The 27,368-nt window shown below is 53.0% G+C and overlaps 7 protein-coding genes across 10 annotated transcripts; 4 read left to right on the top strand and 3 right to left on the bottom strand.

Annotated features, from left to right (window-relative positions):
• The first annotated feature begins 86 nt into the window (after positions 1-86).
• Positions 87-3,834, top strand: PV09_03930 (uncharacterized protein). The gene is made up of 7 exons (XM_016357200.1): positions 87-721; positions 990-1,305; positions 1,390-1,463; positions 1,588-1,672; positions 1,742-1,948; positions 2,068-2,328; positions 2,694-3,834. The coding sequence occupies exons 1-7, from the start codon at positions 686-688 to the stop codon at positions 3,155-3,157; spliced, it is 1,443 nt and encodes a 480-aa protein (XP_016215289.1). The 5' UTR covers positions 87-685; the 3' UTR covers positions 3,158-3,834.
• A 456-nt stretch (positions 3,835-4,290) lies between these two features.
• PV09_03929 (uncharacterized protein) lies at positions 4,291-6,286 on the top strand. The gene is made up of 3 exons (XM_016357199.1): positions 4,291-4,825; positions 4,882-5,238; positions 5,299-6,286. The coding sequence occupies exons 1-3, from the start codon at positions 4,428-4,430 to the stop codon at positions 5,891-5,893; spliced, it is 1,350 nt and encodes a 449-aa protein (XP_016215288.1). The 5' UTR covers positions 4,291-4,427; the 3' UTR covers positions 5,894-6,286.
• Positions 6,287-7,102: 816 nt separating this feature from the next.
• Positions 7,103-10,560, top strand: PV09_03928. Of its 2 annotated transcripts, XM_016357198.1 has the most exons (3): positions 7,103-8,323; positions 8,458-9,469; positions 9,524-10,560. In XM_016357198.1, exons 2-3 carry the CDS (start codon positions 8,627-8,629, stop codon positions 10,514-10,516), a joined length of 1,836 nt encoding a protein of 611 aa, XP_016215287.1. In that variant the 5' UTR covers positions 7,103-8,323; positions 8,458-8,626; the 3' UTR covers positions 10,517-10,560. The 2 variants fall into 2 exon arrangements, with proteins under 2 accessions (XP_016215287.1, XP_016215286.1); XM_016357197.1 differs by having other exon boundaries at positions 7,103-9,469.
• Positions 10,561-11,534: 974 nt separating this feature from the next.
• On the bottom strand, positions 11,535-16,093 carry PV09_03927 (uncharacterized protein). The gene has a single exon (XM_016357196.1). The coding sequence runs from the start codon at positions 16,020-16,022 to the stop codon at positions 12,135-12,137; it is 3,888 nt and encodes a 1,295-aa protein (XP_016215285.1). The 5' UTR covers positions 16,023-16,093; the 3' UTR covers positions 11,535-12,134.
• Positions 16,094-16,584: 491 nt separating this feature from the next.
• Positions 16,585-19,018, top strand: PV09_03926. Of its 2 annotated transcripts, none has more exons than XM_016357195.1 (2): positions 16,585-18,338; positions 18,552-19,018. In XM_016357195.1, the coding sequence occupies exons 1-2, from the start codon at positions 17,096-17,098 to the stop codon at positions 18,764-18,766; spliced, it is 1,458 nt and encodes a 485-aa protein (XP_016215284.1). In that variant the 5' UTR covers positions 16,585-17,095; the 3' UTR covers positions 18,767-19,018. The 2 variants fall into 2 exon arrangements, with proteins under 2 accessions (XP_016215284.1, XP_016215283.1); XM_016357194.1 differs by having other exon boundaries at positions 18,453-19,018.
• PV09_03925 (uncharacterized protein) lies at positions 18,939-20,854 on the bottom strand. The gene is made up of 3 exons (XM_016357193.1): positions 20,208-20,854; positions 19,887-20,152; positions 18,939-19,836 (listed from the first exon to the last, which is right to left on the bottom strand). Exons 1-3 carry the CDS (start codon positions 20,830-20,832, stop codon positions 19,045-19,047), a joined length of 1,683 nt encoding a protein of 560 aa, XP_016215282.1. The 5' UTR covers positions 20,833-20,854; the 3' UTR covers positions 18,939-19,044.
• A 2,761-nt stretch (positions 20,855-23,615) lies between these two features.
• On the bottom strand, positions 23,616-26,400 carry PV09_03924. 2 transcript variants are annotated; one of them, XM_016357192.1, is made up of 6 exons: positions 26,046-26,400; positions 25,518-25,622; positions 25,409-25,436; positions 25,061-25,258; positions 24,832-24,966; positions 23,616-24,740 (listed from the first exon to the last, which is right to left on the bottom strand). In XM_016357192.1, the coding sequence occupies exons 2-6, from the start codon at positions 25,583-25,585 to the stop codon at positions 24,576-24,578; spliced, it is 594 nt and encodes a 197-aa protein (XP_016215281.1). In that variant the 5' UTR covers positions 25,586-25,622; positions 26,046-26,400; the 3' UTR covers positions 23,616-24,575. The 2 variants fall into 2 exon arrangements, with proteins under 2 accessions (XP_016215281.1, XP_016215280.1); XM_016357191.1 differs by having other exon boundaries at positions 25,518-26,046.
• Between the last annotated feature and the right edge of the window lie 968 nt (positions 26,401-27,368).

Below are 27,368 nucleotides of genomic sequence, written 5' to 3'. Positions count from 1 at the left end.
CTGCTGGCGGCGCTGCCTGCGCGCCGCCTGCACGCTCACCACCCCGCCCCAAGGCCGGCGACGCAAAACCCACCAACCCGCCCAAGTGACGCCCGCTGCCAATCACCACCACCGCCAACTCCCTGTCCTCATCGTCCGCGTACTCGATCACGAACCGCCTCCTGTTGTCGTTGTCGCTGTCGCTGTCGCTGTCGCTGCTACTGCTATTGTTACGCCTACTGCTTCCAACCCCCCCCACTGCTGCTGCTACCTACATCACAACTGCAGCCGCCGCCATCACTTCCTCTCACCTCCGCCGCCGCAACCCCCTCCCCCTTCCACTTCACCTCCGAACAATCTCCATACTGGCGTACACACGCTTCGAAGATACCCGTTCAAATTTTTCCCCTGCGTTGTTCATCCCCTCTTCCTCGCGCCGTGAATCCTCTCGCCCTAGTCCAGAGGGAACAAAGATCCGCGTCCGCCTCAAGACCCGCCGACACCGAATACTCCTTCCCCACATTTATATGATCGCGAGCTACTTGCGGTGTTGACTTTTCTCTACACTCTCCTGCTCACCTCCACCACACACTCCACCACAACCACCACTACCACCACCACCGCCGTCGGCCTCCACCCGCCCACCTCCTCTCCCTCTCTCCCTTGCGCGTTCGTCTTCTTCCAAAAAAGAAGGGACGCAGACAACATGGGGCAGACGCTCTCCGAACCCGTCGTCGAGAAGGTATGCCCGCACCTCCACGCACTTTTGCTAGTCATTCCAATCCCACACTTGCGCACCGCACATACACACACCCACACTCGTGCCCACACCCACACTCTCGCACATGCAATCCCTCCAACTTCCATCTTCCACCCGTCTTCGGCACCTTGTCGTTGAACAGCAAAGCCGCCTCGGTGCTCACGCGACGTGTCTCCTCCCGCTCACCACGCTCACGCTGTGGACGCACGAGAGAAAATCCTGGCGAGGCCGCTAACATAAGCACGGGCAGCACTCGGACGAAGGCCAAGATGATCGTGTCCTGTACGGCGTGTCCTCGATGCAGGGCTGGCGGATCAGCATGGAGGACGCTCACGCTGCAGTCCTTGATCTCAAGCCCGGCGACGATGACTCGTCGACAGAGACGGCGCCCACAAAACGGCTTAGCTTCTTCGGCGTGTATGACGGTCACGGTGGCGACAAGGTAGCCATATACGCGGGCGAAAACCTGCACAAGATCATCGCGAAACAAGAGGCTCTCAAGGCGGGCAATATTGAGCAGGCGATAAAAGACGGGTTCCTTGCTACCGATAGAGCGATCCTGAACGGCACGTTGACGAAAAAAACTTTTCTTTTTTGACCGAATCGTCTGATCCTGTCCCACGGTCGGGCTGGCTAACCTCGCTGTGCAGATCCAAAGTACGAGGAAGAAGTCTCGGGCTGCACCGCCTGCGTCAGTCTCATAACGCACGACAAGATCTACGTGGTGCGTCGACACTCGCGCCCCCCCCCCCCCCCCTCTTACACGCAGAGACGGAAATCACCATGACATATGTGCTAGGCATGCACAGGCCCGGATAAGATGACTGTATTGACCAGGCTACCTACAGGGCAATGCAGGCGACTCGAGAGCTGTGCTCGGCATCAAAGGCCGAGCAAAACCGATGTCCTTCGACCACAAGCCGCAAAACGAGGGTATGACCCAATTTCGCTGACTCTACTACCGTTACCACTTTAGTGTCTTGGGATGCTGAGTCTGCGTAGCCGAGAAAGCTCGTATCACCGCCGCCGGTGGCTTTGTCGATTTCGGTCGCGTCAATGGCAATCTAGCTCTGTCACGCGCCATCGGCGACTTCGAATTCAAAAAGAGCGCAGAGCTTCCCCCGGAGCAACAGATCGTGACTGCGTACCCCGATGTTACTCAGCATGATCTGCACGAGGACGACGAGTTTCTCGTCGTTGCTTGCGACGGTACGTTTCGCCTCCCGCTCCAACCTTCTTCGTCTTTCCCCTCGTTACAAATCCCACCCTACCCATGCACCGTACAAGACGCGCTGACTAGATCCCTCGTTTGGGACGATGAACAACAGGCATTTGGGATTGCCAATCCTCACAAGCTGTCGTGGAATTTGTGAGGCGAGGCATTGCTGCGGGACAAGAGCTTCACGCCATTTGCGAAAATCTGATGGACAACTGTCTGGCATCAAACAGTGACACGGGAGGCGTCGGATGCGACAACATGACCGTCGTCATCGTCGCACTTCTGAACGGCAAGACAAAGGATGAGTGGTACAAGATGGTCGCCGATCGGGTGGCAAACGGCGACGGCCCTTGCGCTCCGCCAGAGTACGGCAAGTCTTGATTGAAAACATCCTCCCATTTCTCTCCCGTCCTTTTTCTTCATCATCACCATCATCATCGTCTTCTTCTTCTTCTGCTTCTGCTTCTGCTTCTTCTTTTTCTTCTTCTTCTCCTCCTCCTCCTCCTCCCTTACCCATCCACTATTCCTTGTTGCACTCTGTTTTTGGCTCGTCCTTTACAAAGAAGTGTATACCCGTAGAGCGACAACCGATAACGAATGGTGTTGCGTTCTTAGTGGGTCTTTTTTTTCTATCTCATTCCTCCTGGTTGCAATACTCCGCGAAAATGATCTCAATCTTACCCAGGACAGTGTTTGCAGTGAATGTTGGTTTCTAACATTTCATTCTGTCTACAGCTGAATTCCGTGGCCCTGGCATCCGCCATCGCTATGACGACAGTCCAGAGGATTTCGACATGGACATGATGCACGATCACCATGGGCGGGCAGGCGTACGCGCTTTCGCTGCTAGCCTCGGGAATCGCATCATCCTCCTCGGTGACGGCACGGAAATCAACACAAATGATCCAGATGCCGACATGTTTGATCACGCCGACGATGATGAGGATCACGATCTGGAGCATCAAGTGCACAAGGGCATTTCGAGCGATGAGGACGACGAGGCTGACGAGGAGGCGGTGAGGAAGCAAAGAGAAGGAACGCCCGGACCGGATTCTAAGGCCGTGGCGGAGACCAAGATAGAGAGTCCTAGCAGTGTGGCGACAGAGAAAAGTGAAGCTGCACCTGCTCCGGCTGCATCAGAAACCGTCGAAACGTCAAAGCAGACAGACGCCGTAGAGAAGGCCGAAACGAAGGTGTAGTTTGCACGGAGCATTTTTTTTCATTATGCATACGGAGCTTACATATGGGAAATGCGTGTTCATGAAGGGCTCAGGCATGACGACGTGATCATGGATAGGGTAGGGCAGTGCGGTCGATCGCGAGCTTTTTTCCTCAGTAAACACGAGGGACATGCATGCACACAAGCAGATGTCTTGGAGAGTGGGGAGGAGCAGCGATAGAGGGCGCGAGGGCGGCGACGACGATGACGGCAACTGGAAACCCCCCTTTTGATACCTCCTTACGGGTTTTTTTCCTTCTCACTGTCGATTTTTTTCTCGTTCGATACGTTACATTATGGTTGCAGCATCACCCCTTAGAAGGCTGGGGGATTGCTCGTCATGGAATTTGGTGTTTCTGAAAATGCGTGTTCACTTGCTACCCAGTCCTAACTAGACACTCGTTGCGTCTTCGGTTTCCAAGGGCTGTATTGACAGTCGCACCCACGGTCACGATACGAGTACGCATTCACGCTAGACACAACGTAGCCTTACATGATTACCAGGCCATGATGCATGTCGCCAAGTAGACAATGCTATCTTTAAAAGCCTTTCGAAGTCTCCTCAGCAGACCCCAAATCATTTAGCAGCTACTCGAACTGTCGATCAAACAAGCCTCTGTCCTGTAGATTTGAGAACCACTAGACTCCGAACGTGAGCCGCGATGAATATGAATTCCATGGCTGAGGATAAGTTCCAAGCGAAGCTCAAACCACAACCGTGACAGCTTTACGTCGCAAGCACGATGAGAAGGAAAAAAAAAAATAAGGCCCTTTTGTTCTTGCAAGACTCAACCGCTGCGGAACAGTCGCAATTCCAAGAAGCATGCTTGTAGGCATAAGTCCCCTGAAATTTCATCCTAGCGCCCCTCGAGAAGCGTCGATATAGAGAGATATCTAGTCAGCAGCGTGGTTCGAGCTGTTTTACATCAGCATTCACCATGTCGACTTCAACGACGTCTCAAAAGTCGTGAAACAAAGACGAAAGTCCATAATCGGAGGGTTCGAGGCTGGACGAGCTTTTTTTTTTAAGCAGAGCGCCAAGAAAAGGTCGCGCATGGGTCGCCGATCGATGTCATTTCGCACGGACGTCATCAACAAGTTTCGGCCCATTCAAGATCCCATACCAGACATCGTGCTTTCCTGTTGTTCCATCATTGTCCCCCCTTTCCGACGGTTTTCCCATGGTCGCATTCCCTATATGAAGCCTTACCGCCCGACACTGACAAAGGAACTGTAAAGGAACGACCGCAATGGCTCCAAAACGCAAGAGATCCAACACGGCGACCAAGAAGCAGGACGCAGAGAAGGTGAACCCAGCACTTGACGCCGCCCAGCCCTCGTCACGAGACGCATCAGAGGAGGACGTGGCAGATCCCATTCTGCAGGAGGTCAAGGACGCGAAGGAGGAGCAAGCGCCCTCCTCGAAGCGTAGCCGCACGCACAATGGCCCCTCCGAAGACCTGGATCGAAGCGCCGAGATAGAGGATCGATTGGAGCATGGTGAAGGTGGGGAGGCCGGTACGATGAGGATGCCGGATCCTCCTCGTGCCGGTCTGGTCGATCCCAAAGGATATCATACTAACCCTCCACCGGTTGGACGGCCGGTCAGGGTGTACGCTGACGGAGTGTTCGACCTCTTCCATCTAGGGTACGTCGTGGTCAAAGCAGTGCGAAGCGTCAATTCTGTGCTGATGGAGAACACAGACACATGCGGCAGCTGCAGCAAGCAAAGACGGCTTTCCCCAACACATATCTCATCGTCGGTGTCACCGGTGACAAGGAGACGCACAGAAGAAAAGGCCTGACCGTTCTTTCCGCCAAGGAACGCGCAGAGAGTGTTAGGCATTGCAAATGGGTGGACGAAGTCGTCGAGGACTGCCCGTGGATCATATCTGACGCACCTGAGTTCATGGAGAAGTACAAAATCGACTACGTCGCGCATGACGACATCCCGTACGGTGCTGACGAGGGCGACGACATCTACGCGCCCATCAAGGCGGCTGGCAAGTTCCTGGTCACCCAACGAACGGAAGGAGTGAGCACGACGGACATCATCACCAAGTATACCACGATGCCCTTGGGCTTTCTTTAATGCATGGAGCAAGCTGACGACAGAAACAGGATCGTGCGCGACTACGACAAATACGTTGCACGACAGCTAAAACGTGGTACCTCCCGTCAAGATCTCAACGTGTCTTGGCTCAAGAAGAACGAGCTCGACTTCAAGAACACATTCACCAATCTACGCGACAACATCCGGAGCAACTGGCTCACGACTGGCCAAGAGCTCGGCAAGGACATCCGCCAGCTCCTGCAGTCCAGTCGCCCCGCCAGCCCCGCTCCTGCCCGATCGCAAGACAGGCGCGCAAGCGAAGACGCGACAACGTCCCTTCGCTCTCCCACCGCACTGTCGCACTTGTCCCACCTGGACGTGCCAAACGGCGGCTCAAACAGCGGTTCGCCGCAGCAGCAGAGGGATTTCGCCACCGGCTACGCGTTGGGTCTGGTGGGCGGCGTGAGGAACTGGATGAGGAGATCCAGAAGGACCCTTACAGCGGAAAGGGAAGACTCCCCAGACAGCGATGACGCCAGCGTCGTGTCACCCACCAGGAGTCCTCAGCTCGGCTCGCACGACGAACCGACGTTTGAGCGTGGGAGGACAGGAAGGAACGTGCAGGACGAGGTCAACGCACAGGTTGCGAGTGAGATGAAGTAAGGAAACTCGCTCCGGCAATAGGTGAGAGAGAGGTGGTTGTGGGGGGAGGAGGGTCGTTCGACTCTTTGGAGAAATCGGCGTCCTGGTCGACGGGTCAAGGTCAACTTTAGGCGCATGCTCACGTGAGGGACCGAGGACAGCGACCCCCTCCCTCCTGCCCCAGACTCCGCTCTAATACTTGTTCGGCCGTGTTCAACTGTGAGGTTTTGGAGAGCGGTTGAAAAAAAAATGAGCGTATTTGGTACACATTCTTGTAATACAAAAAAGTTTTGACATTTCCCTTATGGCAAGCGCTGCACGACTGCACATAGACGTAGACTTGAGGTGGGAGGTCCGCGGTTGTACGTTTAGCTCGGTTTCGATCCATGTTCATTGTGCTTTCTGATCTCGAGACCGGAACACATGGTCTCCCTCTTTCATTCTCCTTTTGTCAACAGTCAACCCGCGCCCACGAAGACCATTTGAGTCAGCGTGTACAGAACAAATTCGCAACTGGCCAGAAACAGAACCATTTGACGACGCAGGCGCTGCCCAAGTCAGCTGGTGGACGCGCTGAGGCCTCCCGATGAGCCAGTGCTGGCTGTCATTCACACCGTAACGTGGGCAGCGGTTCTGATCGGGCTCTCACCGAGAGGTGTCATCACAGCCCTACTCTTCCTTGGCGTGTACAACAATAAGAAGAGCGCCCCATGTGCAAGTTACTATGGGCCCGCGCTGCGTTCAAGTTGGGTCATCGAAGAGAGCCGGTGATGTCCACGAGCGTAATGGCGGCAGGTAACATTCCGCGCCTCAGCCTCGGCCTGACGAGCAGCCTTTTCCAAAAGACCGGCGAGGCCGAACAAGACCATTCTGAGAACAGGGTCGGGAGGCCAATGGTTCGTGGCGACGCGAAGAGATGACGTCCAGTTAAGGTTGGGAATAGGCTCCGGGCGAGCAGCAACGTACGCACACGTTTTCGATGCGTGGCGCTGGGAGGTTTGGGCTCTACGTGGAGTTGGGCATCAACCAGCGTCGGTGTCGACGAATCATAGGCCCTCGCAGATGGGCCACGCCTCGATGGCAAGCAGTACTTAAAGACAGAGATACAAGGCGACCACTCACGACCTTGGTTTCCCTTTGTTTTTGTCTTTGGCAAAAGAGGCAAGGTCCTCAGCCGGACGAATGATCGCGACCGGCTCGCGTGTTTGCCTGCCTGTTCTGATCCCCTGCGCCTCGTTGAGCAGTCTACGTACAGTTTATATAAAGGGACATCGTTTTCCTGTCCATTCAACGCGCCAGCCCTGAAATGAAGCCTTAAAGACGGGGCTCGACATCTCCGGGAGCCCACGAAGATGCCAAGGATCATGACGATGACGATAAAGAGGACAACGACAACGACAAGCGATCCTTGCTGTAGGCCCCAGACCCAGGAAGGTCACTGGCGCCAGGAACATACCATCAGGAAAAGGAACAGTTGGCATCGCCATCCGTGTGCACCGTACTGCAGTACATTTCAGGTTTGCCGGTGGCCGAAAATGGCAGCGGGGCTGCGAAGAGTGCCAGTACACAGTAAGCTACTGGATCATGAGGAGCCAATTTCCTTGGGGAGCCGGAACAGCCGTGACTTAGCCATGCTAATATCGGCCTGCGATCGAAGGCGTTCAAAATCAGCACACGGCTGACTGGGCGCTGCCTGTGCAACACGGTGGGAAGATTGCTCCTTTTTTTTCCTTTTTCTCGCAAGGCGCTTTGAAAAGACGTTTTTCCTTGCATCACTTTGCAGAAATATTGATGCCCTTCGCAATTGGCGGACCTGGTGTCCAGACGTTGAGCTTTGCGTGGCCTCTTCTCATTGCCTGAGGACGAATGCAACATATCTCGCTCATGACACGCCGACTTGGGCCATGGCACGAATGAAGTCTGTAGATTGCGAACAAACAGGCACAGCAGCTCTGGATTGTCTGGAAAAGAACTCCGTCGCTTGAGTGCAGTGTGTGCTTGCGATGAATCAAAAGTCAAAAACCTGCTACCAGCCTTTTGCCAACGCTAAGACCCCTTTCCACCCTGCTGTTCAAAAAGTGAGGCGAAAGACCGGATGTAGAACTTGACTGGACGCCTCCGTATTCATGAGAATTTTTTAAAAACACAACGCTTTCAAAGATCTGGACTTCAACGGAAGTGCAGGCCACCAAGAGGAACTGTGACTACCTCGTCCACAATCAACGCATCGTACGTGCCGAAATCCTCTCCTCGACAACACTTGTCAGTCATACCTCGAAACGGCCACCCCGTGCTACGAACAGCACGTGCACAAGCATCAATCACGAACTGAACGCGACCATCACCACCCGACAGCATCTAAGATAACAATCATCTTGGGAGAACCCAACCCCCGCTTCAGAATAGCGTAGTGCATGTCGCCTGACTCAGCGCAACGGAACTTGCTTCAAGGTTCGTGTTCGCTGTGTTCTATCTGCAGCTTGCCGACACCGCCCTCAACAGAAAAGGACCCCAAGCATGCCTTGTGCTTTCGAGGACGTTGCATATGTACGACACAAGCGATGCTGACCAATTCCCGTTCCTAGTATAATCTACGCGCTGTCCGTTTGCGATTGACCCTCGCTCGGGCCTTTTCTGCAAACATCCCCCTCGCGTGTTCAGAACAGATATTCGGCATCACGATCCGTTCGAAAAGCGTAGTCTGGGTCACGTTGAGCAAGAGACGTTCTTGAGAACAAGGACGTCAACACAAAGATGAACACGCAGTCGACCGGTCCGGCAAGAAGAAGTTCACGCAACAAAATCTCCTGGCAGAGTCGCCGCTCATTGCATGACCATACGCCCGACAAATTGAACTCGCAGCCCCTGCCGTCTGACGCGCTACTCACCGCGTCTTCAGCATCAAGCCGAAACTCTTCACCGAGACGCTCTGAGGGCAGTGCCCCGAGCCACGATGGCAACCACATGGTCAATCGTTTCCTTGAGGAACTCTTTGGGGAGAACTCGAGAGAGCAACGTGAATTCCGTACGGCACCTACGGTACCGCACATCACAAGGCAGTCCCTCGCCGAGCTCGACATAGCAAACATCATCAACAACAGCAAGCTGAGGCACGATGTGAACTTTGATCGGGAACTTCACTTTCGACCTAACTTGGACGGCGAGCGGGGGCGAGAGAAGCAACGAGCCCAGTATCGGTACTGGCTGGCCGTCTCAGCCGAACTGCATCTCGTCTTCCACATTCTCAAGTCCGCGATGGATCCGAAGTCCAAAGCACAGCTCATCCCTGAATGCACCCATCGTCTAAAAGGCATGTTCCAGACGATGAGAGACATCATCAAGAATCTGGTGCCGAGTCGAGACCAATCCGACGTCGACGAGCACCTGGACGTAAGAATGCTCATCCAGCAGGTCTCGCGAGGCACGCTCAACTTTGTCTCCATCGCTGAATGGACGGCTCAACTGCTCAAACGACACTGCGCACCTATGCGGGACGAAATGGTGGACAGGGTGGTGGATAAAATCAGGAGGCAAACTCCAGACTCGATCACGGCAGGTCTCGTCGATTTGTTCAACGTTTTGGAGGCCATGAAGCTGGTGAGAAAAAGCAGCAACACGAACATGTCACGACTCTCTGCTAATGTGCATTAGGACGTCGCCAACCATCAAATCCGTCACCTCAGACCGCTGCTGATCGAAGACACGATCAACTTTGAGAAAAAGTATCACTGCAGCCGCATCCGAAAGTCCAAGTGCGACTGCAAGACGGCCCGAAGGTGGTTCGTCAGTGTGCGAGACAGTGCCGCCTTCATGCAGACGTACGGGGACGAAGTTTTGCCAACCCGAGATGTGAGAGCCTTTGTCAAGGGACTGTTAGACCTGTTGCTACCCAGCGCAACACCCTTGCCAGACACGTTCTCTCTCGACGCTGACAGAATAAGGGCTTTGCAGGCGGACATTGACGAGTGGATACGGGAATGGATGTGCTGCGACGTGCTCAGGGACCTTGTCAACGAACGAGGCTCGACATTATCACAGCAAGACGAGGATGCCTTCCTATCTCAGCTTCGGATCATCGCCGGAGATGCACCTGCGTGGCACGTTCGCGACGTGGACAACATCGCTTGCGAGATCGTCCGATTTGCCCTACAAGTGACCAAAAGCGCTGAAATGTTTGAAGCAGAGCTTGGTGACGCTATCTCGGACAAGTTGCATCTCTGCTTGTCAGCCCTCGCCAACGCAAGATCTACTTCGACTACGCTACTGGATCTAGAAGAGGAACGTGGCAAGGTCCCGCAGTACGGGAGTCAGATATTCGAGAAGCTCTATCCAAATGTCTGCCGCAAGGTGGAAGAGCTCATCACCAGCTCTCCCTACGACGTCTTCCTCGAATTGGTACCACCATCTCAGCCTTCGCCTCTTGTCTCCACCCCGTTGAAGCTGCACCAGAGTGACAGACAGGAGGACCTGGAACGACGAATAGCGCATATCGCGATCTTGCACTGGAGAACATGGGAGCATCTTGTTTATTGTAACGAAGATCTTGACCGGGACGTCGAGGACACTCGCTCTGAGGTGGCGAGCGACAATTCTGCCTCAGCATCTGGCCGGTCAACTTCTCCATCTGCTTCTCCAGACGAGTGAGTCTTCCATACCCCACCCCCCTCCCCCCAACCCCAAGGTGGCTCGGCAGAGGCACCCTCACGGAGCGCGCCAACAGCGTGGGGGCCGATGTCGAGATCCAGGAGCGCGTGGTGTAGAAGAAGCTTGAGAGCATGATGGTGCGCACGGAGAAGCTGTGGGGGAACACACACTAAAAGGGTAAAGAGGCTGAAGCACGGGTAGAGGAGTTCGAAGGAGGATGTTGACAGAGCTGCTGAAGAAGAAGCGGGAGAAGCAGGAGCTGAGCAGGGCGAGTGGAGAGGAGAGAAAGGCGCGTGCATTTGGAGAAGAGCGTGATTTTTTTTTCTGTTATTGTTCAGAAATGGCCAACCCCATTCCACGTTCCCGCAGGTTCTAATCCAGGTGGCCTTCGTGATGATCAAAGAGTGGCCTCTTTCCTAAAAGGGCAGATGTTGATCGACCGGTCGAGAATCATTCCTGGCATCGCGTTCTGCCGCTGTTCTACCGCTGGATCAAGGCGTCTTTGCGACATTAAACTGACGGGACACTGGCGACGCGGACCAATTGAGGACGGGAAGACGACCGGCTTGAGAACAAAAAAAAAGGCGCTTGATTCTGTCGGAAGCATCATCGGACGTGGAACTATATTTCTTAGGGCGTAAAAGACTCTGGCTTCGACTTAGATTAGATCCGTCCCACATCTCGGAAGTCTTGTACTACTGGTTTTTCCACCCCTCGCTCAACCGGGTTTCTTCGTTAGTTTCTTCAAATTCAAAGCGTCAATATACCCAAAAGCATTTTTGCGCCTGCAACTTGTTTTTATGGGATTACCGCGCATGGCTGACAGGGGAAGGTGGAATCACTCTTGGTGTTTTGCGAATTCAAAATTTCGTGTTCTTTTTGCATTTTCTCCACGGAATCATCCCACAAGGTTGGTCATCTGCGGTTTAATTTTTTTTTTTTTTTTTTTTTTTGGTGGGATGTTCGAATTGGTGTGTAGGTCAGATGACATCACCTAACCGTTTGCGGTTCCTCGAACGATCGAAATGCCACACTCAATGCTGCAGCATCGGCCTAAAAAACGAGCACTATCTATCTGACCGAGCCTGTTTCGCCCCGCCGAGGCTGTCAGAGAAAATACATCATTCTGTCGCGTGGTGGATCTTTGACACCGGCACCGCCATTTTTCATGATGCCAAAGAGGACCACATTTAGATGATCATTATCTTTTTCAAAGCCAATAGTGAGGATCCATAATCGGGTACGCAAAATGAGGCGAGCAATACAAGGAGAGCAGCTCATCGCCGAAATGAAGGATCGCATGATTGAATCGGGATGATCAGTTGAATTTTGAACAGGATAGACCTGCAACGACATCTGCGATTGCCCCCTTGATCCCAGCATTCTAAGCAAATGGCGGTGACAGGACGCCTCGTACATCGGAAAAGCTGCTCTTGCAGGTTCTTTGCGATCAGCCAAAGATTAAAGAATAAATGAAAATTCTTAAGCTTTTGCAAGCCTTGTGCTGTGCGTTGCCCTGATCTTTAAATCGAGGAAAAGGCTTATTTGTCCAGTGTGCGACTCATTTTTCTTTCCGGGGGGTTTTTTTTTCCTCTTCTTTCGTCAGTGCTACGCCTCGTCACAGCCCGATCAGCGATAGCCGTGCAAAGCTCTTGACCATCGGGGGCTCCCTTTTCCCGCCCCCCTCAATCATGTCCAGGAACACGGCGTCCGCACCCTTGGGCTCCCGGTCCTCTTCCTCGGCCGTCTTCTGCTTGATCTCCCACACTTCCGGCACGACTGCCTCGCACATGGCGACGACGTCCACCATGGCCTTCTCCACAGCGACCGCCTGCTCTCGCATGCCCCGTCTGACCAAGCCCTCCACAAGCCTTGCCACTTCTTCCCCCGTGCCGTTGACGCGCTCGATCAGCCTACCGATAGAGTTCACCAAGTACTCGGCTTCGTAGACGCTGCCCTTTTTGCCACGGGCGCGCTTGCGCTCCTCACGCCGCCGGTTCTTGCTCGTCTTGCGCGTTGTCTGCGTGTTGAGCGTGCCGTTCGTCAGGCCCGTATATCTAGTCATGAACGTGCCTCCCGACGTAGTTGCGTCCGTGGGCGCGATGGACACGTTGTCGAGGACGTCCGGCCCGTCCCCGACCGCTGCGTCGCCCGCGTAGAATGCGAGCGGGTCCTGCTCCTTCTTCTGGCGCAGCTCTCGCAGACGGGGGACCTGCGCCTGAAGTTGCGACTTGCAGTCTGCCAGCAGTTCCGTCGTCGATGTGAAGCCGTCGATTAGGCCGGGGTCGATGACGCTCTCCAATAGCTCTTGTTGCCGGTGTAGGCCAACAAGGCGTTGAGCGTCGGCGAAAAGGTATGCCTTGCACAGCTGCCTTGCCGCCTCGCCAACGTTAGATAGATAGTCCAGGTAGATAGTCGCCGCGTTCTGATATTCCTTCGACTCAATCAGCCCTTCCGCCAGGCTCTCGGCCAGATCCTTCAGCTCCGAGTCGGGCAAGGGTAACAACGACGCGCACGAGAGGGCCTCCCTCCAGCGTTGCGCTTGTTTGTAAGCAGGTATCGCCGACGCGTAGTCTTGCAAGAACTCGTACGCTACGCCGGCTTCCACGAACCTATTTCTGCTTGAGAGGAAATCGGCATACAGCTTCATGAGCGCCTTCAGCCTCTCCGGCTTGTATTTGTACAGTTCGATAGCAGTGCTGTATAACTCGTGCTTCTCAGCGTACTTCTGCACTTCGTCAAAGTCGTCCATCGCGTGCAGAGACTCAATCGCTCGTCTTCGTCGCCCAAGATCATCGTCAATGGTAAACCTCCTTCTCAACGGCCCCATGTTTTGCAATCCCTGCAAGTACGGTATGTACTCCTTTGGATCCTTTTGTGACTGCTGCGCGATCAGGAGTGCAAGTTCGAGGTCGTACATCCCTAATGCAGTGTCGTAGAGTTGATTTACATCGGCAAGGAAGCAAATATGCTCTGCCGCTTTTTCTGCTATTTCCTCATCTTCTTGTTTCAGCTTCGACACAACCTTTAGGCCTCCTTCAAGATCGGGCGGTGACTTGCAGACATTCGCCGTGATTATGTTCTGCAGATTCGTAGCCTTCCGCGATTGCAGTTGTTCCAGCAGCGCGTCGCATATGCGATTCGTCTTCGACTTCGGCGTAAGCTCTCCCTCTGGCTTGGTCTCAGCAGCGGAGTGATTACTTTTGACCACATGCTTCCTTTGAATAGTCTCTCTGTACATCGTCTTCGTTACGTCTTCATCCCGCAGCTGCGATAGAAACAGATCAATGTATTCCACCTTCTTAAGCTGGTCCAAAAAGAGGCCAACGCTCGACATGAACTGCTCCGGCGCGTGGTCATGCAGAATGTTCATATCGACCCTCTGGTTCCTGCAGGCCAAGAAGGCTTTCTTATACTTCTTCTCCTCGATGCTCTTCCTGATTCCTGCAAGAACCATTGCTCGCGGATATATCGTTTCCAGATTCCCTCGTGGCATCTGCAGCACCACGGAATATCCCGTGGGCATTGCAGTGACGATGCGAGCGCCCCTCTCTACCGCGCGGCAGCGCTCGTCGGTTTCCGGCTCGTTGGGAGGCAGCTCCAGATTCTCAACAGAGTCGAGGTGGACAAACTGGAGTAGATGATGGGTGGTGGTGAAGATGAGATGCGCTGGCGTAACCAAGTACGAGGTGCAGTTTGAGGCCAGCAGTTGGTGTTTTGCGTACAGATTCCCTGAATACGTCAGGCCGAAGACAATTTCTTCGTCGCCAACCATTACAACTTCTATCCACGGGCATGGTTTGGGTAGTGCGGTGATTGTCCGCGGAGTAGGATTTGGCATATCTGAATCCATGCCTAGTACCACTCCATTCGTCGTCGCTGCAAAGAGGACCTGATAATCAATGCTATTTCCTACCAAGCTGATGTTTCGTGATCCCACGTCGAGGAGTTCCCAAGCACCATTATTTTGTGGTAATTTCCATAATGTGGTATGGTCGTGCATAGCGCCATATGCCAGAATTACTGGCCTTCCATTCAAGACTGCTACTTGAATGGCCACGCCATTGTCTGTTTCCCAGTCGGAGGAACACTGCAGTTCGGGTTCGTTGAACCCTTTAGCTGTGATGACATAGTTCCAGGTTGACATTCCCCTCGCTGTCAATACGTGGATTTTTGACTCCTGTGAGTTAATGGCTACGTCAATGACGTTGTCTTCGAGCTTCAGTTCATGCAAGGCCATCGGAGGTGGCACATTTGCCATTCTCAACGGCGTTATCTTGACGAATTTCCCGTCGATCACGGCAACTGTGCCATAGTCATGCGGTGCACATGTAGAACCTTTCGCTACAGCGAAGGCAAAGTCTACGAGGTACGACTGGTCCGAGCCGAATATCGCAAGCCTCAACGGCTTCTCGGGATGCCAGCTTAGTCCTTCAACCTTCGCGTGAGTCTCTGGAAGCCGGATCTCCTGCTTCAAATAGTAGTGATAGTTACCCATCGTCCAAAGCTGCACGCGGTCTGCGAAACAGACGGCCAATACGGTTGAATCCACATTCCAATGCAGGGCCCTCACGCCCCCGGATTCGATCAACTCGTCCTTTGTCATGCGTAGTCTGAACTCGCCGTGCCTCAGACCGTTTCTCTCGAAGAAGATAATCTCTGCGCCGTCTTCCAATCGCTTGACGCCAGCAATGATATTTCCTGCTGGTCTCCAGCTCAGTGGTCCCTCAAAAAAATCCACAGGCTCGCTCACGCTGTCCAGCACACCCTCGCGTGAATAGACTCTCATCAGACGTCTTACTCCCGATTCCACAGCGTTGATTGCGAAGTATTGGCCATCACCTCTCCAAGTTATCCTCGTAGCCTTGTCGTCGTATTCGCTTAGCCGTCCTTCATCCACTTTCTCAGGCATCGTGGGATCCTTCAGCGCCCTTGCTCTCTTTCCCAAGAATTGGGTTTCTTTCTTTCCCCAGCCCACATTTACGTGTTTGCTGAGGCTGACGTCGGCCCGATCAAATCTCGTTTCTGAGACCGTCTCGAAATCCCGGGACATGCAGAGCACATTCTCGTCGTTGGTGACGAGCACAAGCAGTTCTTCATCAGGTGACCAGGCTGCCGCAGCGAGGCCGGCGTCAACGCTGCCTACGATCTCGAGGAGCTCTTCGCCTGGCAGAGGTGATTCACGCACGATTACGATATCGCCGCCCAGCAGGACCAAACATATGACGGCTGTGTCGGCAAAGTAGTGGATGTCCAGAATCTTATCACAGGGAAGTTCTGGATTCGGACATTGCGCGTCCCATTCCGCTATCGATGTAGACTTGTTCCCATTTTCCGAGTCAAAACTTGCCGTCCGTCTGAGCTCAATTGAATGCTGAGATTCGCTCGGTCCGAATGCGCACACGAGAGACTCGCTAGAGGTGTCCCAAGTCGCGGCCGTCAGGGGCAAAGGCGTCTCATTCGCAAAGCGGACTGCAGTCCTAGCTATGTTTCGAAGGTTCCTCATGGTTCAAAATATACTCTCATGCTTTGCATGAACTCGAACAATTATTTTCGCCGTCGCGTCGCCATTGCGACCCTCAACTTTTCTGCCGCTAAACTGAAAAAGGAAATGACCACCACCAAGACCAATAACCTACAAGGCTGAGGACTCGGCTCGTTCAAAATCCGTCCGTCCAAGTATCATTGCGGACGTGCAGCCAAGCTGTACATTTAACGTGCGTGAACGTCCAGAACTTCAGATGAATTCTAATGGCACCGTTGCTTGGCGTGTTCTAGACAGTTCAGGCCCTCGGTCGTGTTCCAAAGGCACGTAATCATCGGGCAAAAACCAGCTTTAGGCCTTGTCTGGGCCGCACGATTGTCCCACTTGATAGGACCAGAACCAGACGAAGACGGCGGAAAAGAGGGGAAGGCGAGCAAGAAGGGGACGGGGCGATCAAAGTCTGTGGGAGCCCAAGGTTGAATTCTGCGTACGTTCATTGGCTGGCAGGTGTGCAGATCTCATTCCCGCAGTTCCAAGACGCCAATCCGTTTCGGTTGTGATCTCAAACCGCCATCGGGCCATCAGCAGCTATCAGGAGCTTTCTTGGCCGGCTGTTGAAGGCGCAAAGCTTTCGCTTTGGTCAGGTCTGAGTCTCCTCAGGAGATGTGCCATCTGTCCCCACAGTTGCCTCCGAGACCAGAGTGTTGCACTTTCTATTCATCATGGCCATGCCGTTTGCTTTAACTTCGTAAAGCATCCCGCCGCACGCCCCCCTTGTGGTAGTACTGTACGTGCTAGCCCGCTCTCGTAACAGGAACATCGTTAAGAAGGACGTCTTGGCTGTGTTTCCTGTCGTTACATTCACTTTGCCCTCCCGTTCCAACTCCTTGGTTTTGGTTTGCGAGCAATTGGGTCGAGTCCGCTTCATTGACGTGCACTCGGTTCCTTCTTGTTATCCACATCGTCTCCAGTAACCGAGCTGCACTACCACAACCAAGCGAGCCCTACTACGACCCGTCACCACAGAGAACAAACGTTGAAAGAGTTGTTGGCCAATTTTACGAGACTACACTCAAAGTAATGCGTAATTCATAATGCGATTTACCATACCAGCCCTGCTGGTCTTTCTTCAAGCAACCTCGGCCTTTTATCCGTACTTTAAGGATGAACAGCAGACGTCGCACCAGTCACCTCGAGCCATCTTGCCGCCGCAAGATCTTGCAGATAACGGCCTACGAGCTACCATACGCAAGCTACCTGCCAAACGAACGAACAACTTCAATATCATCCCAGCATCGTCGCCGACACAAGAGAACAGCCTAGGGGTCGATCAAGACGGTTCAGACTACTCTTACTTTTCTGCATTCAAGTTTGGTACTAGTGACAAAGTCTTTTACATGCTATTGGATTCTGCAGCCTCGAATACATGGGTTATGAGCTCGGACTGCAAATCCAGCGCCTGTGGGGTACATAACTTGCTGGGCACGGGTGACTCGAGCTCGTTGAAAGTGGTACAAGAGTCCTTCTCCGTTACGTATGGCACCGGAAGCGTGCAGGGTATACGAGGTTCAGACACGGCACACTTGGGCAGCATATCGGTGCCATTGACCTTTGGGCTAGCGACAAACGTGTCGAACGAGTTCACCACCTTCCCGATGGACGGGATTCTTGGGTTAGGGAGACCCGAAAATCTAGTCGACAAGAGCGGAGACGTTGGAGCCCCGTCTCTCATGGATGTTCTCATAACCGCGAAGATCATCACCGCCAAGATGTTCGGGCTCGACCTTTGGCGTGCGTCCGATGGTGGAACTAACTCGGGAGAGCTCAACTTCGGCATGCCCGACAGCAGCCGTTATAGCGGCGAACTCAACTACATTGCCGCCATGAACAACACAGACGGGTTCTGGGAGATTCCTGTCGATGGTGCCAGCGTAAATGGAGACAACGCTGGACTGTCTGGGCGAACGGCCATCATTGATTCTGGAACTTCGTACATATTGGTGCCATATGATGATGCCGTGCAATTGCACGAGCTTATTCCCAACTACAAGACAGCTGGTACCGAGACCTTCATTGTTCCCTGTGACTCCACTGCAAGCGTACAACTCACCTTTGGGGGTGTCACATACGGTATTAGCCCCAAAGACTACGTCGGACGCCAAACCACAGGTGGATGCTCCAGCAACATTGTCGGGCGTCAAACCTTCGGGCCAAAGCAGTGGCTTGTCGGTGATGTGTTCTTAAAGAATGTGTATACGTTGTTTGATTACGACGGGCAGCGCGTTGGATTCGGTATCAAAAAGAGCTCCAGTTCAGATGCCGCTGCAACAGCTTCAGGTAAGACTCTTCTTGTTTTTCGAACATCCCCACAGTTTTGAGCCCAAAACTCCCCAGATTGTTATTCTACATATTCGATTATTTCTCCGACATTGCCTTACAAGTCGACCATAGTAATCGTGTCTGCTGCACAATCGGATCAGCATATATCGGACACACAGTCGCAATCTACTGCGCCATCCACAAATCCCGTTCTAACGTTTTCTTCGACAGGCTCAGGAACTATTTCAGCAACAGCAACTTCATCCCACGAAGTCTCAACTCTTCACGAAACTGCGTCTAGCTCGGGAGCGGCGAGCAGCCGAAGTACGAATTCACCTGCTGCAAGTTCGTCGGCAGCTCCGGGTAGTACATTGAGATTTTACACTTCCGTAGGCAATTGGGCCATCTTCGCATTTGTTGGGTTTCTGTTCTTGACATCACTTTAGCAATACATTGTTATGACAGGGATATGATAGCATTTTCAGGGTTTTGTCATGGCATTCAATTTATGAAAAGGCATATGTACGGCGTTGGAAGTGAAAGCAACTGCGGCACAATTCCTCTGTGTATTAATCCGGGCACTCATCTTGATTCCTCATCTTGCGAGTAAAGTTTGGGGGAAGGAACATGCCACATAAACCTGACGGTAGCATGTATTACATAGTAAATATCAAAGTAAATATCGATCTGTACTTGAACCCACTGTCACTCACTCCCGCTGAGTTTAACTCAGATGAAAGCCGGGGTACCCGCTTCTCCTCTCTTCCCCGATGATCTTTATGTAAAGAGGAATCCCACCTGCGTACACGAGGTGCTCCCGTGGCTTTCCCGGTATGTTCCCCCCGTTGTACCACGAATCCGTTTTGCCCCTCACGACCTTGGAACTCAGTTCCTGCACCGTCTCCCTCCATTCCCGCTCTTGCTGCTCCCTCGGGTGCACTCTCTTGTGCCCGTTTGCACGCATGTCGTCCATCAAGTTCACGATCCAGTCGCCTTGCACTTCGTTGCACGTTGGCCCGTTCGCAAACGCGGTCGGACCCTGCGGCCCGTATGTGAAATACAAGTTCGGGAACCTGGAGCTCATCATTCCCAAGTACGTCCATGTAGCGTTCTTCCACTTGTCATTGAGCAGCTCTCCTCCGAGTCCTTTTATCTCAATGTCCTTAATACCCCCGGTGATAGCATCGAAGCCCGTGGCCAAGGCGATTACGTCGAGCTCGTGGAAGGTTCCATCCTTCTGTCTGATACCTTTGGCCTCGAATCGCTCGATCGGATTGTTTTTGATGTCAATAACGTCCACGTTGGGCTTGTTGAAATGGTCGTAGAAGTCCTGCTCGAGAGAAAGACGTTTGGCGCCGAATGGGTGCGGAGGTTCCATTGGAGCAAGGAGCTCCGCTTTGCGAGGATCCTTGATGCGTTCACGGACACGATCGCGCCAATATTCGTAAGCCAACATGTTCGCGTTGATGTCTCTGTTCATGTCGTAGTAGTTGTTCATCAAGAAACGGAACCCACCCTTCGAAACAGCCGTCAGCGCCACCACTGGTCGAACAAAGGAATACTTACCATCTTCCAAAGCATGTCAAACATTTTCTGCCGGTCCTCTTCAGACTGCTCCATCATGATTTCCGGTCTAACCTGGTACAAGAAGCCATTGTAGTTCTCGAAACGTTGATCGAACAGGGCAGGGTAATTCAGCTTGTCCTTTGCCTGTTCTTCGGGCGTCAAATATACTTGATTCATTGGACACGCCAAGTTTGGCGTTCTCTGGAACATCTTAAGCTCTCCTTCTTCGCCAATTTCTCTTGCCCATTCCTGGGTGATCTGCACGCCTTCTCAAAGATAAGCAGGCTATTGCTAAATGTCGGGTAACAGGCAGAACGATACCTGTAGCTCCGGTTCCTACAACCCCACACTTTTTCCCCTTTACGTCTACACCCTCATGTGGCCAGAAAGAGCTGTGGTGCATGATGCCCTCGAAATCATCTAGACCGGGCCAATCGGGGAAGTGCCTCTTTGCAGCAAAGCCCAAGGATGCAATAAAATGACGTGCCGTATAGCTTACTCCAGTGTCACATTCCAAGAGCCATAGGTCATCATCTTCAAGATATGTGGCTCGTGTGACTTTCGTATCAAAGATGGTATCCTTTTTTATGTGCAGCTTCTTGTCAACGTGCTCGAAATACGCCCTCAACTCTGTGCCTCCGGGATAATGAGACGTCCAGTTCCAATCTTCGTAGACTTCGGGTAACGACAGCGCATATATGGGGTACTGGCTATCTACCCGAGCTCCTGGATACGTGTTCCACCACCAGATGCCACCGAGTCCTGATGCGGCCTCGATGATCTTGGCTTTGAAGCCTCGCTGTCGAAGTCTGTACAAAATGTAACAGCCCGCAAAGCCAGCGCCGACGATTATGGCGTCAATCGGCTCATTACTCGGGCAGATTCCGTTGAGTGAGTCCGCTCGCGTCTTCACGGCGGATCTGCGTTCGCCCATATCACGCTGCATGCCCGGCAGCTTTGCGTCCGTCCACAAACAGAGAGAGAGAGAGAGAGAGAGAGAGAGAGAGAGAGAGAGAGAGAGAGAGTGTGTGTGTGTGTGTGTGTGTGTGTGTGTGTGTGGATAAGTCAAGTTTTGCTCATCGATCAACTACTCATTTTTTGAAAATTCAGCGAGGAAGAATCCCATGGGAATTGCCGGCTGCCTTCGCTGGCGCGAATAACACGACGATCGATCTTCGCTTATGTTGTACAAAAAGGCCGAGGTCGACGTCAAAGTGCGGAGAGCTGATACAAAGGTTACAGCTGCCAGCACATAGCTAGCATTTATCCAAACAGCCGTTATATCCGAACGATCTGACTATAGTGAACCAAGTTTTCGTGATCGTGAAGCAGTAGGTGAAGCAGAGAATTCACAGGACATCCACGATGGAGCGTTCGAATTCTAAGTAAATGACTTCGAATAGGAAAGCCGAAATTGTTTTGGCACATACACGATTTGAGCACAACTAGGTACGGCGCATACAAATACAGATTATTTGGTCTTTATGTGGTTTATGGCCTGAAGGATAGAGATAAAGCGATTGCGGAGGTTTTAATCATGACGAAAGACAGGTAGCCAAGAGAGCCTGCCCAAATTTATCGTCTGGCAGGACGATCTGGACATCATCTTTTTGCGTCGAGATTCGCGGAAATCTTCAGTTTCAGTACAGTAGATTCTTTTTCTTGCCCCAGTGTTCTGTATTTTCACCTACGGCACACTTGTCGCTAGACCTCTACACGGCCCCTCACAACTGTGTAGACGGTTAAATGATCCAGAAACAGTCGAGACATTTTGCGTTTTGGCAAACCCGTCTGCATCTCATCTGTCTTGAACGTGGTTTGCTGGCTGGTGTCCTGAAGATATGTCACGTCGGGTATCGGATTCAAATTGAGATTACAATCGCAGATGACTATTGAGCATCGCTTCGAATCGCAGCCATTCACTCGGGCTTTGATCCCGTTATGAGCAGATTCTCACACCAGACTTTGCACAGTTGCGCTAAGAGCTTGATAGATCCTTAGTAGATGCAATATCTTCGCCTTGCATCTCCAAGTAAATCTGAATGCCGAGAGAAGATCATACATGGCATACGTGATGTACAACGCAGCTTATCTTTGAATCTCGACTTTGTACAGTCACCTGCTTGCTTCGGCCTTTGTCCGAAAGTGTTGCTGGCATGCAAAAGGATCACGCCGGACCTTGGCTTGGCTTCACATATATGGAGTAACTCGTAGGTGAAGCGTGGTGCACCACGTCTATCCGAGACCGGCAGCGTCTTCTAACTTGGAGGGACGTCGCTCCCGTCTAGCAATCTGGCTGAGGCAAAAAGTCTGAAACTTGCAAGTTGGACCGCTCGTCTTCTGTCTGGCCCGGCCGCACGACCCGGATTACGTACAATAAAAAATCCTTTCGGGGCGGGTAGAGACAACCCCGGCGGGCGAGGACAGCTGAGCAAAGGCAAGGTGCCCAAGTTGGCACTTTAAGCTTGAAAAGCGCATAGCCGCAGTGTCAAATAGCGTGGCACTGAAAGTGAAATGAAGGGCACGATGTGTATCCTACATCAGTCGACGTTTGTGGCGAGAACAGCACGACAAGTCAACATCAGGGCGTTTGGTGGCATAAAAAAGGACACAATTTCCTCATCTGGTGATACAAGGTCGTGCCTTGTCTTGCCGTGCCGGTTCCTTACGGTGCATGACCTCCTCGATGCGAACGACTGAATCCTCGAGCGCAAGTGAACACAACGGCCCGGAGGGCAATGCATGATCTTTTCTGACCGAACAACCTCCCGTCGTTTCAGGTTCGGCCGTGTCGTGTTAAGGTCGTCTCGTCTGGGGGCGGATCGAGCAAACCTTTGTTTTTTTTTTTTTTTTTTTTTTTTTTTTTTTTTTTTTTTTTTTTTTTTTTTTTTTTTTTTTTTAAAAAAAAACTTGTTCAGTAGCATTCGAGATCTGCGCTCCAGCTTACAAGGCCTTTTCATCATTCCGTCTGAGCGTGCGACTACCGTTCATAGGTTGATCCCATTCCGCCTACCAACAGTGTGGAAGCACAGCGCATGGCGGCCTAGGCTGCTCGAGTTTTGACGGAGCTTTCTAACGCTGTCCCTAACCATCCATTGGCGTCTCTCTCATTACTCTGCCTATGCAGACGAGACTGGCAGCAAGATATGAAACGACCGTACTCTGGGTATGTTGGAAAATGGCTATTGCCGTGACTCGGTTGAGGTCACGTCAATTACTGTGAAGATGACATAGAACGTTCCACGCAGAAGGGTTGACGTGCATTCGTTGTGTATTGTGAGCGCGTGTATTCGTGGACGTCGACATATTCCCCGCAGTCTGTCTAAGAAAGCCAGCTAAATCATCTCTTCCCAGTACTTGGCCTTGGATAAGCTTTGGCATCGATGGCGTTGAAGCGGACGAGCAGACTGAAGGGCTGCTATGGGATTCGCTGGACCTCGACTCGGTGATATGGGTGTGCACTTGTGCAAGAGATCTTCCCATCCGGATGCTATGGGAGACGCTCACAAAACATTCGCTCCGTGACGTACAGCCCAGGCCAGGCGTCCTGGTCCCATCGGGAAGCATCGCCACGAGCACAACGTCGTCTATCGCCCCCAACAAAAGGACATGCTGGCCGCAGTCTGACAAGTGTCCAACGACCATATAGACTGCGGCGAGCTCTCCAAGAGAGCATACAAGGCGAAAGGAGCTCGTGTCTCTGTAAAAGAAGGTGAACGGCAGTGAAAATCTTACACAAAAAAGTGAAGGCGGATTCCTGGGTTTTCCTACTGATAACCTTGTATGTAACTCCAGAATAGAATTTGTCCGATATTACATTTCAATGCTTTGTGGGGTCAGAGGGAGGGGACGGGGAGAGGGGCAAGCAGGCAAATCACATTTCCGCTATCCTCCATGTACTATGTGGATTGGGGAGATGGGAAGGGCCAAGCCATATTTCAACCAGATCGCGACAGAAACGAATCTTTCCCGGTGAGATTGAGATGTGTGGTGTATACATGAGGTTACGCGCGGTGACGAGAAGAAAGATGAAACAAGGCCAGGGAGGCAGGACAGGAGGACGGGATAAGAAAGGCCGCAAACAAAGACGAGGGCACTCGCGGTATGGTTTGTGCATGCCATGCCCTATCATTATCCACGCCTCTCTCTTCTCATATATGTGTGTAGAGTGTTTTGCCTCAGACCTTCCAACCATCCGAAGCACCACCCACCAAACCCTAGATCCCCGCCTGCTGTCCCCCAAATGACAAAGAAATAGGAGGAGACTACATCTACCGTTGTTTGATCTTGCCGTTGTCGTTAGCCGAGACGGATGTTCGCAGGAAAAGAGCCAGCCGACAGAGCCGCACAGAGCACGACGTCTTGGTTCCACATGCAGAGAGCAACGTTTCTATGCAATCCCAGAAAAAAAAAAGCTTTGTGATTTGTGCGCGCACATACAGTAGTAGTAGGAGTAGCAGTTAGAGAGCAAGAAAAGAACCAAGGACGAGGAAAATAAAGATGTGGAAAGAAGCAAGAGGGCGTCCGATCTTTGCGGTCGTCGTTCGTCAGGAAGAAGCAAAAAAGGTCGTGAGGGCCTTTTTTCTCATCATGCTCGTCCGCTCCGGTCTGATGCGCACTTGGCCGTTGTTGCTTACGGTGGCGCGAGCATATGTGTTACACTGAGGACGAATGGGACATGTCGAACGCTTATAGGACCACGCAGCCCTTCTTCTTGCCACCCTTCTTCCGACCCTTGGTGTTCGTCAAGGCTGCACGTGTCGCGTGCTCAAACACCTCTCGGACGCCCTCGCCCGTCTTCGCGGAGCACTCGATGTACTTGACGGCGCCAATTCGCTTCTTGACTTCCTCACCCTGGATGATGTGTTGTCAGCCATGGCGTTACCCACACGAGGTAGCCGGAGGTCAGGCGATGGATACTTGTACCAAAGGCTGGCAAACATACCTGTTCTGTAGTGACGGGCTTTTGCGACGTCTTGTGCAGCTCCTCGATCGTCTTAGGATCGAACCTCAGATCCTTCTTGCAGCCGACGAGGATGATGGGCAGGCCCGAGCAGAAGTGCAAGACCTCGGAGATCCACTATATGACACGAATCCGTTAGCAAGACCCATCGGTCGGAGGTCGTCAGCAAAGGGAAAGGGCCGCTGAAGCCGGCTTGGGTCCGTTCTCGTACCTTCTCCTGGACGTTGTCGAGCGAATCTGGCGAGTCGATGGCAAAGCAGATGAGGATGACGTGCGAGTCCGGATAGGAGAGGGGTCGCAGCCTATCGTAATCTTCTTGACCAGCTGTATCCCACAGGGCTAGTTCGACGTGCTTGCCGTCCACCTCGACGTCGGCGACATAATTCTCAAAGACAGTTGGAACGTAGACCTATATGCGAAGTAAATTTCAGCACGACAGAGGCCATTGATCGAAGACATGCGTCGTGGGAAGAGGAAGAAGAGACGTCAGGGAGGCGTGGCCAGGGCCCGGATCGGGAGAGAGGGCGAGTTGGCGTTGCGTCGGGACGACGAGACTGACCTCAGGAAATGTGCCTTTCGAGAAAACACTGCAGGAAGAGCAAGGTCAGCAGATGGCTTTGCACATGCAAACGACGATAAAGGAAGCGGGACGTGGTGCAGGGACGTACATAAGCAAGCAGGTCTTTCCACAGGCACCGTCACCGACGATGACGAGTTTGCGTCGCAGTTCGGCCATCCTCGGTCGTTGTGAGCTGGTGTGCAGAGCAAAGCGACTGAAGGGAAAAGGTCAGCGGATAGCGGCAACGTAGATGGCCGATGAGCGTGTGGATGGAGGTATGGATGGGGAGTGGTGAGGACGCTTTCAGGAGAGCGGGCGAGGTGTGTGGTAGTTGTGTTGGGACAGGGTGCAGGTTGCAGGTGCAGATGTGGATGTGGATGACGGATTGCGGAGGGTTCGAGCTTCTTTTGCTTGTGCTTGTGCCTGTGCTGGCGCCTGGGCTTGGGCTTGGGCTTCGGCTCTGGCCTGTGGCTCTTTATTTCTTGTGTCTGCTTTTTTTTCTTATTTTTGTTGCATTTTCCTATGTTTTTTTTTTTTCAAAGATGTTTGGCTTTGGCTCTGGGGGTTTCGAGGCACGTTTTTCCTGCTGTGCTTTGCCTTGCCGGGTGCTGTTCTGAGCACTTCGCTCGCTACCTACCAGCAAATGACCCTTTCAGTACGTGACTGGGCGAAAAGCTATTTAGGCAGCGTGCAGCAGGCTGGAAGGCTGGGTCACGCTGCAAGCAAAGGGAGCGTCAGTGAGCCCGGAAGTGAGTCAGTGAGCAGGTGAGCGATCGAGCGAGTGAACGAAGGCAACGAGCGCGGGAGTCCGCTGGCGGCTGCAGGCTCTTGCAACCGATCGAAACGAGTGGGGAGAGGAACAACACAGTCTAATGATTCAAGCCGGCCACCAGACAGGCCCGCAAGCACGCAAGCACGCAGCAAGCCGGGCCACGAATTTGGGGGTTGACAGGCGAGCGCACAGCGGCAGTCGACCGGTCCTGTAGGCGGTCCACCACGTCGGCGCTGTGGCAGGGCTGCGCTGCGCTGCGCTGTGCTGCGTGCAAATGGACCAAGATAAGGCTGTGGAAGGGTGGATTCGAGACGGGAACAGGCTGGACAGTTCACGGATGGAGAGGATGGAGGATGCTGGGTGGGACAAGGACGAACCTGACGTGCTGTCTTCTTCTTGTTGTTGTTTTTGCTGTTGTTGTGGTTCTTCGTCTTCGTCGTCGTCTCCTTTGCTTCGATGACTCTGCTTCTCGGTCCGTCCGCCAGCGCCCGCCGAGCGGTCGACCGTTTTGTACCTCGCGCTTTCGATCTCCGCGCCTTCAGCTGGCTCCAGCGAGGCGCAGGCGGCCACAACGCTTGTTCCGGCGGGATCTTACTGCTGCTTGCTGAGGCTTGCCCGGCGCACTGGACAGCAGTCGAGCGGTGCGATTCCCGTTGACTTGGTCGCAACGCAGTCCGTCGTGGCTGAGCCGCCGGCCTGTGTTCTGCTCAGGCAGTGAAACGCGTCAACTGCTTGCCGGCCCTGCGATCAGAGCCTCTAACGCTTGCTGTGGCGTTGCAGCTGGATGACAAAAGAGTCGTCGGAAGCAAGTACGACGGCAGACGGTCAGGAGAAAAGGAAGACGTCTTCGGGACGAGCGCACTCTAGCCGCCAACTCCTGCGTATGCATCTGTCCCCGTTGTCTCGCTCGCTGTCCTTTGCAATCAACCCGGCGTCAGGCGAGAGCCACCACAAAACATCTGGAGCAAGTCCGAAGACAAGCTTGTCTGCATGCCCTGCTCCCTTCGGCTGTCTTCTTCATGCACATCTCCTGCCTTCAGTCCGGCCCCCCCCCTTCGACATCGATGCTAATCAGACCGTGAAACCGCCCACTTGTACGTCGCTCGTCCCGAGGCGAGCGACCCTCTGACAGTAAACTTGTTTACTTCTGTCTCCGGCTCCGCCCACGTAAACAAAGGCACAGGACCG

The sequence above is a fragment of the Verruconis gallopava genome, assembly GCF_000836295.1.
Source record: "Verruconis gallopava strain CBS 43764 unplaced genomic scaffold supercont1.10, whole genome shotgun sequence".
Classification (NCBI taxonomy): domain Eukaryota; kingdom Fungi; phylum Ascomycota; class Dothideomycetes; order Venturiales; family Sympoventuriaceae; genus Verruconis; species Verruconis gallopava.
Note: the sequence above shows the minus strand (reverse complement) of the source record. Positions and strands in the feature narration are given on the sequence as shown.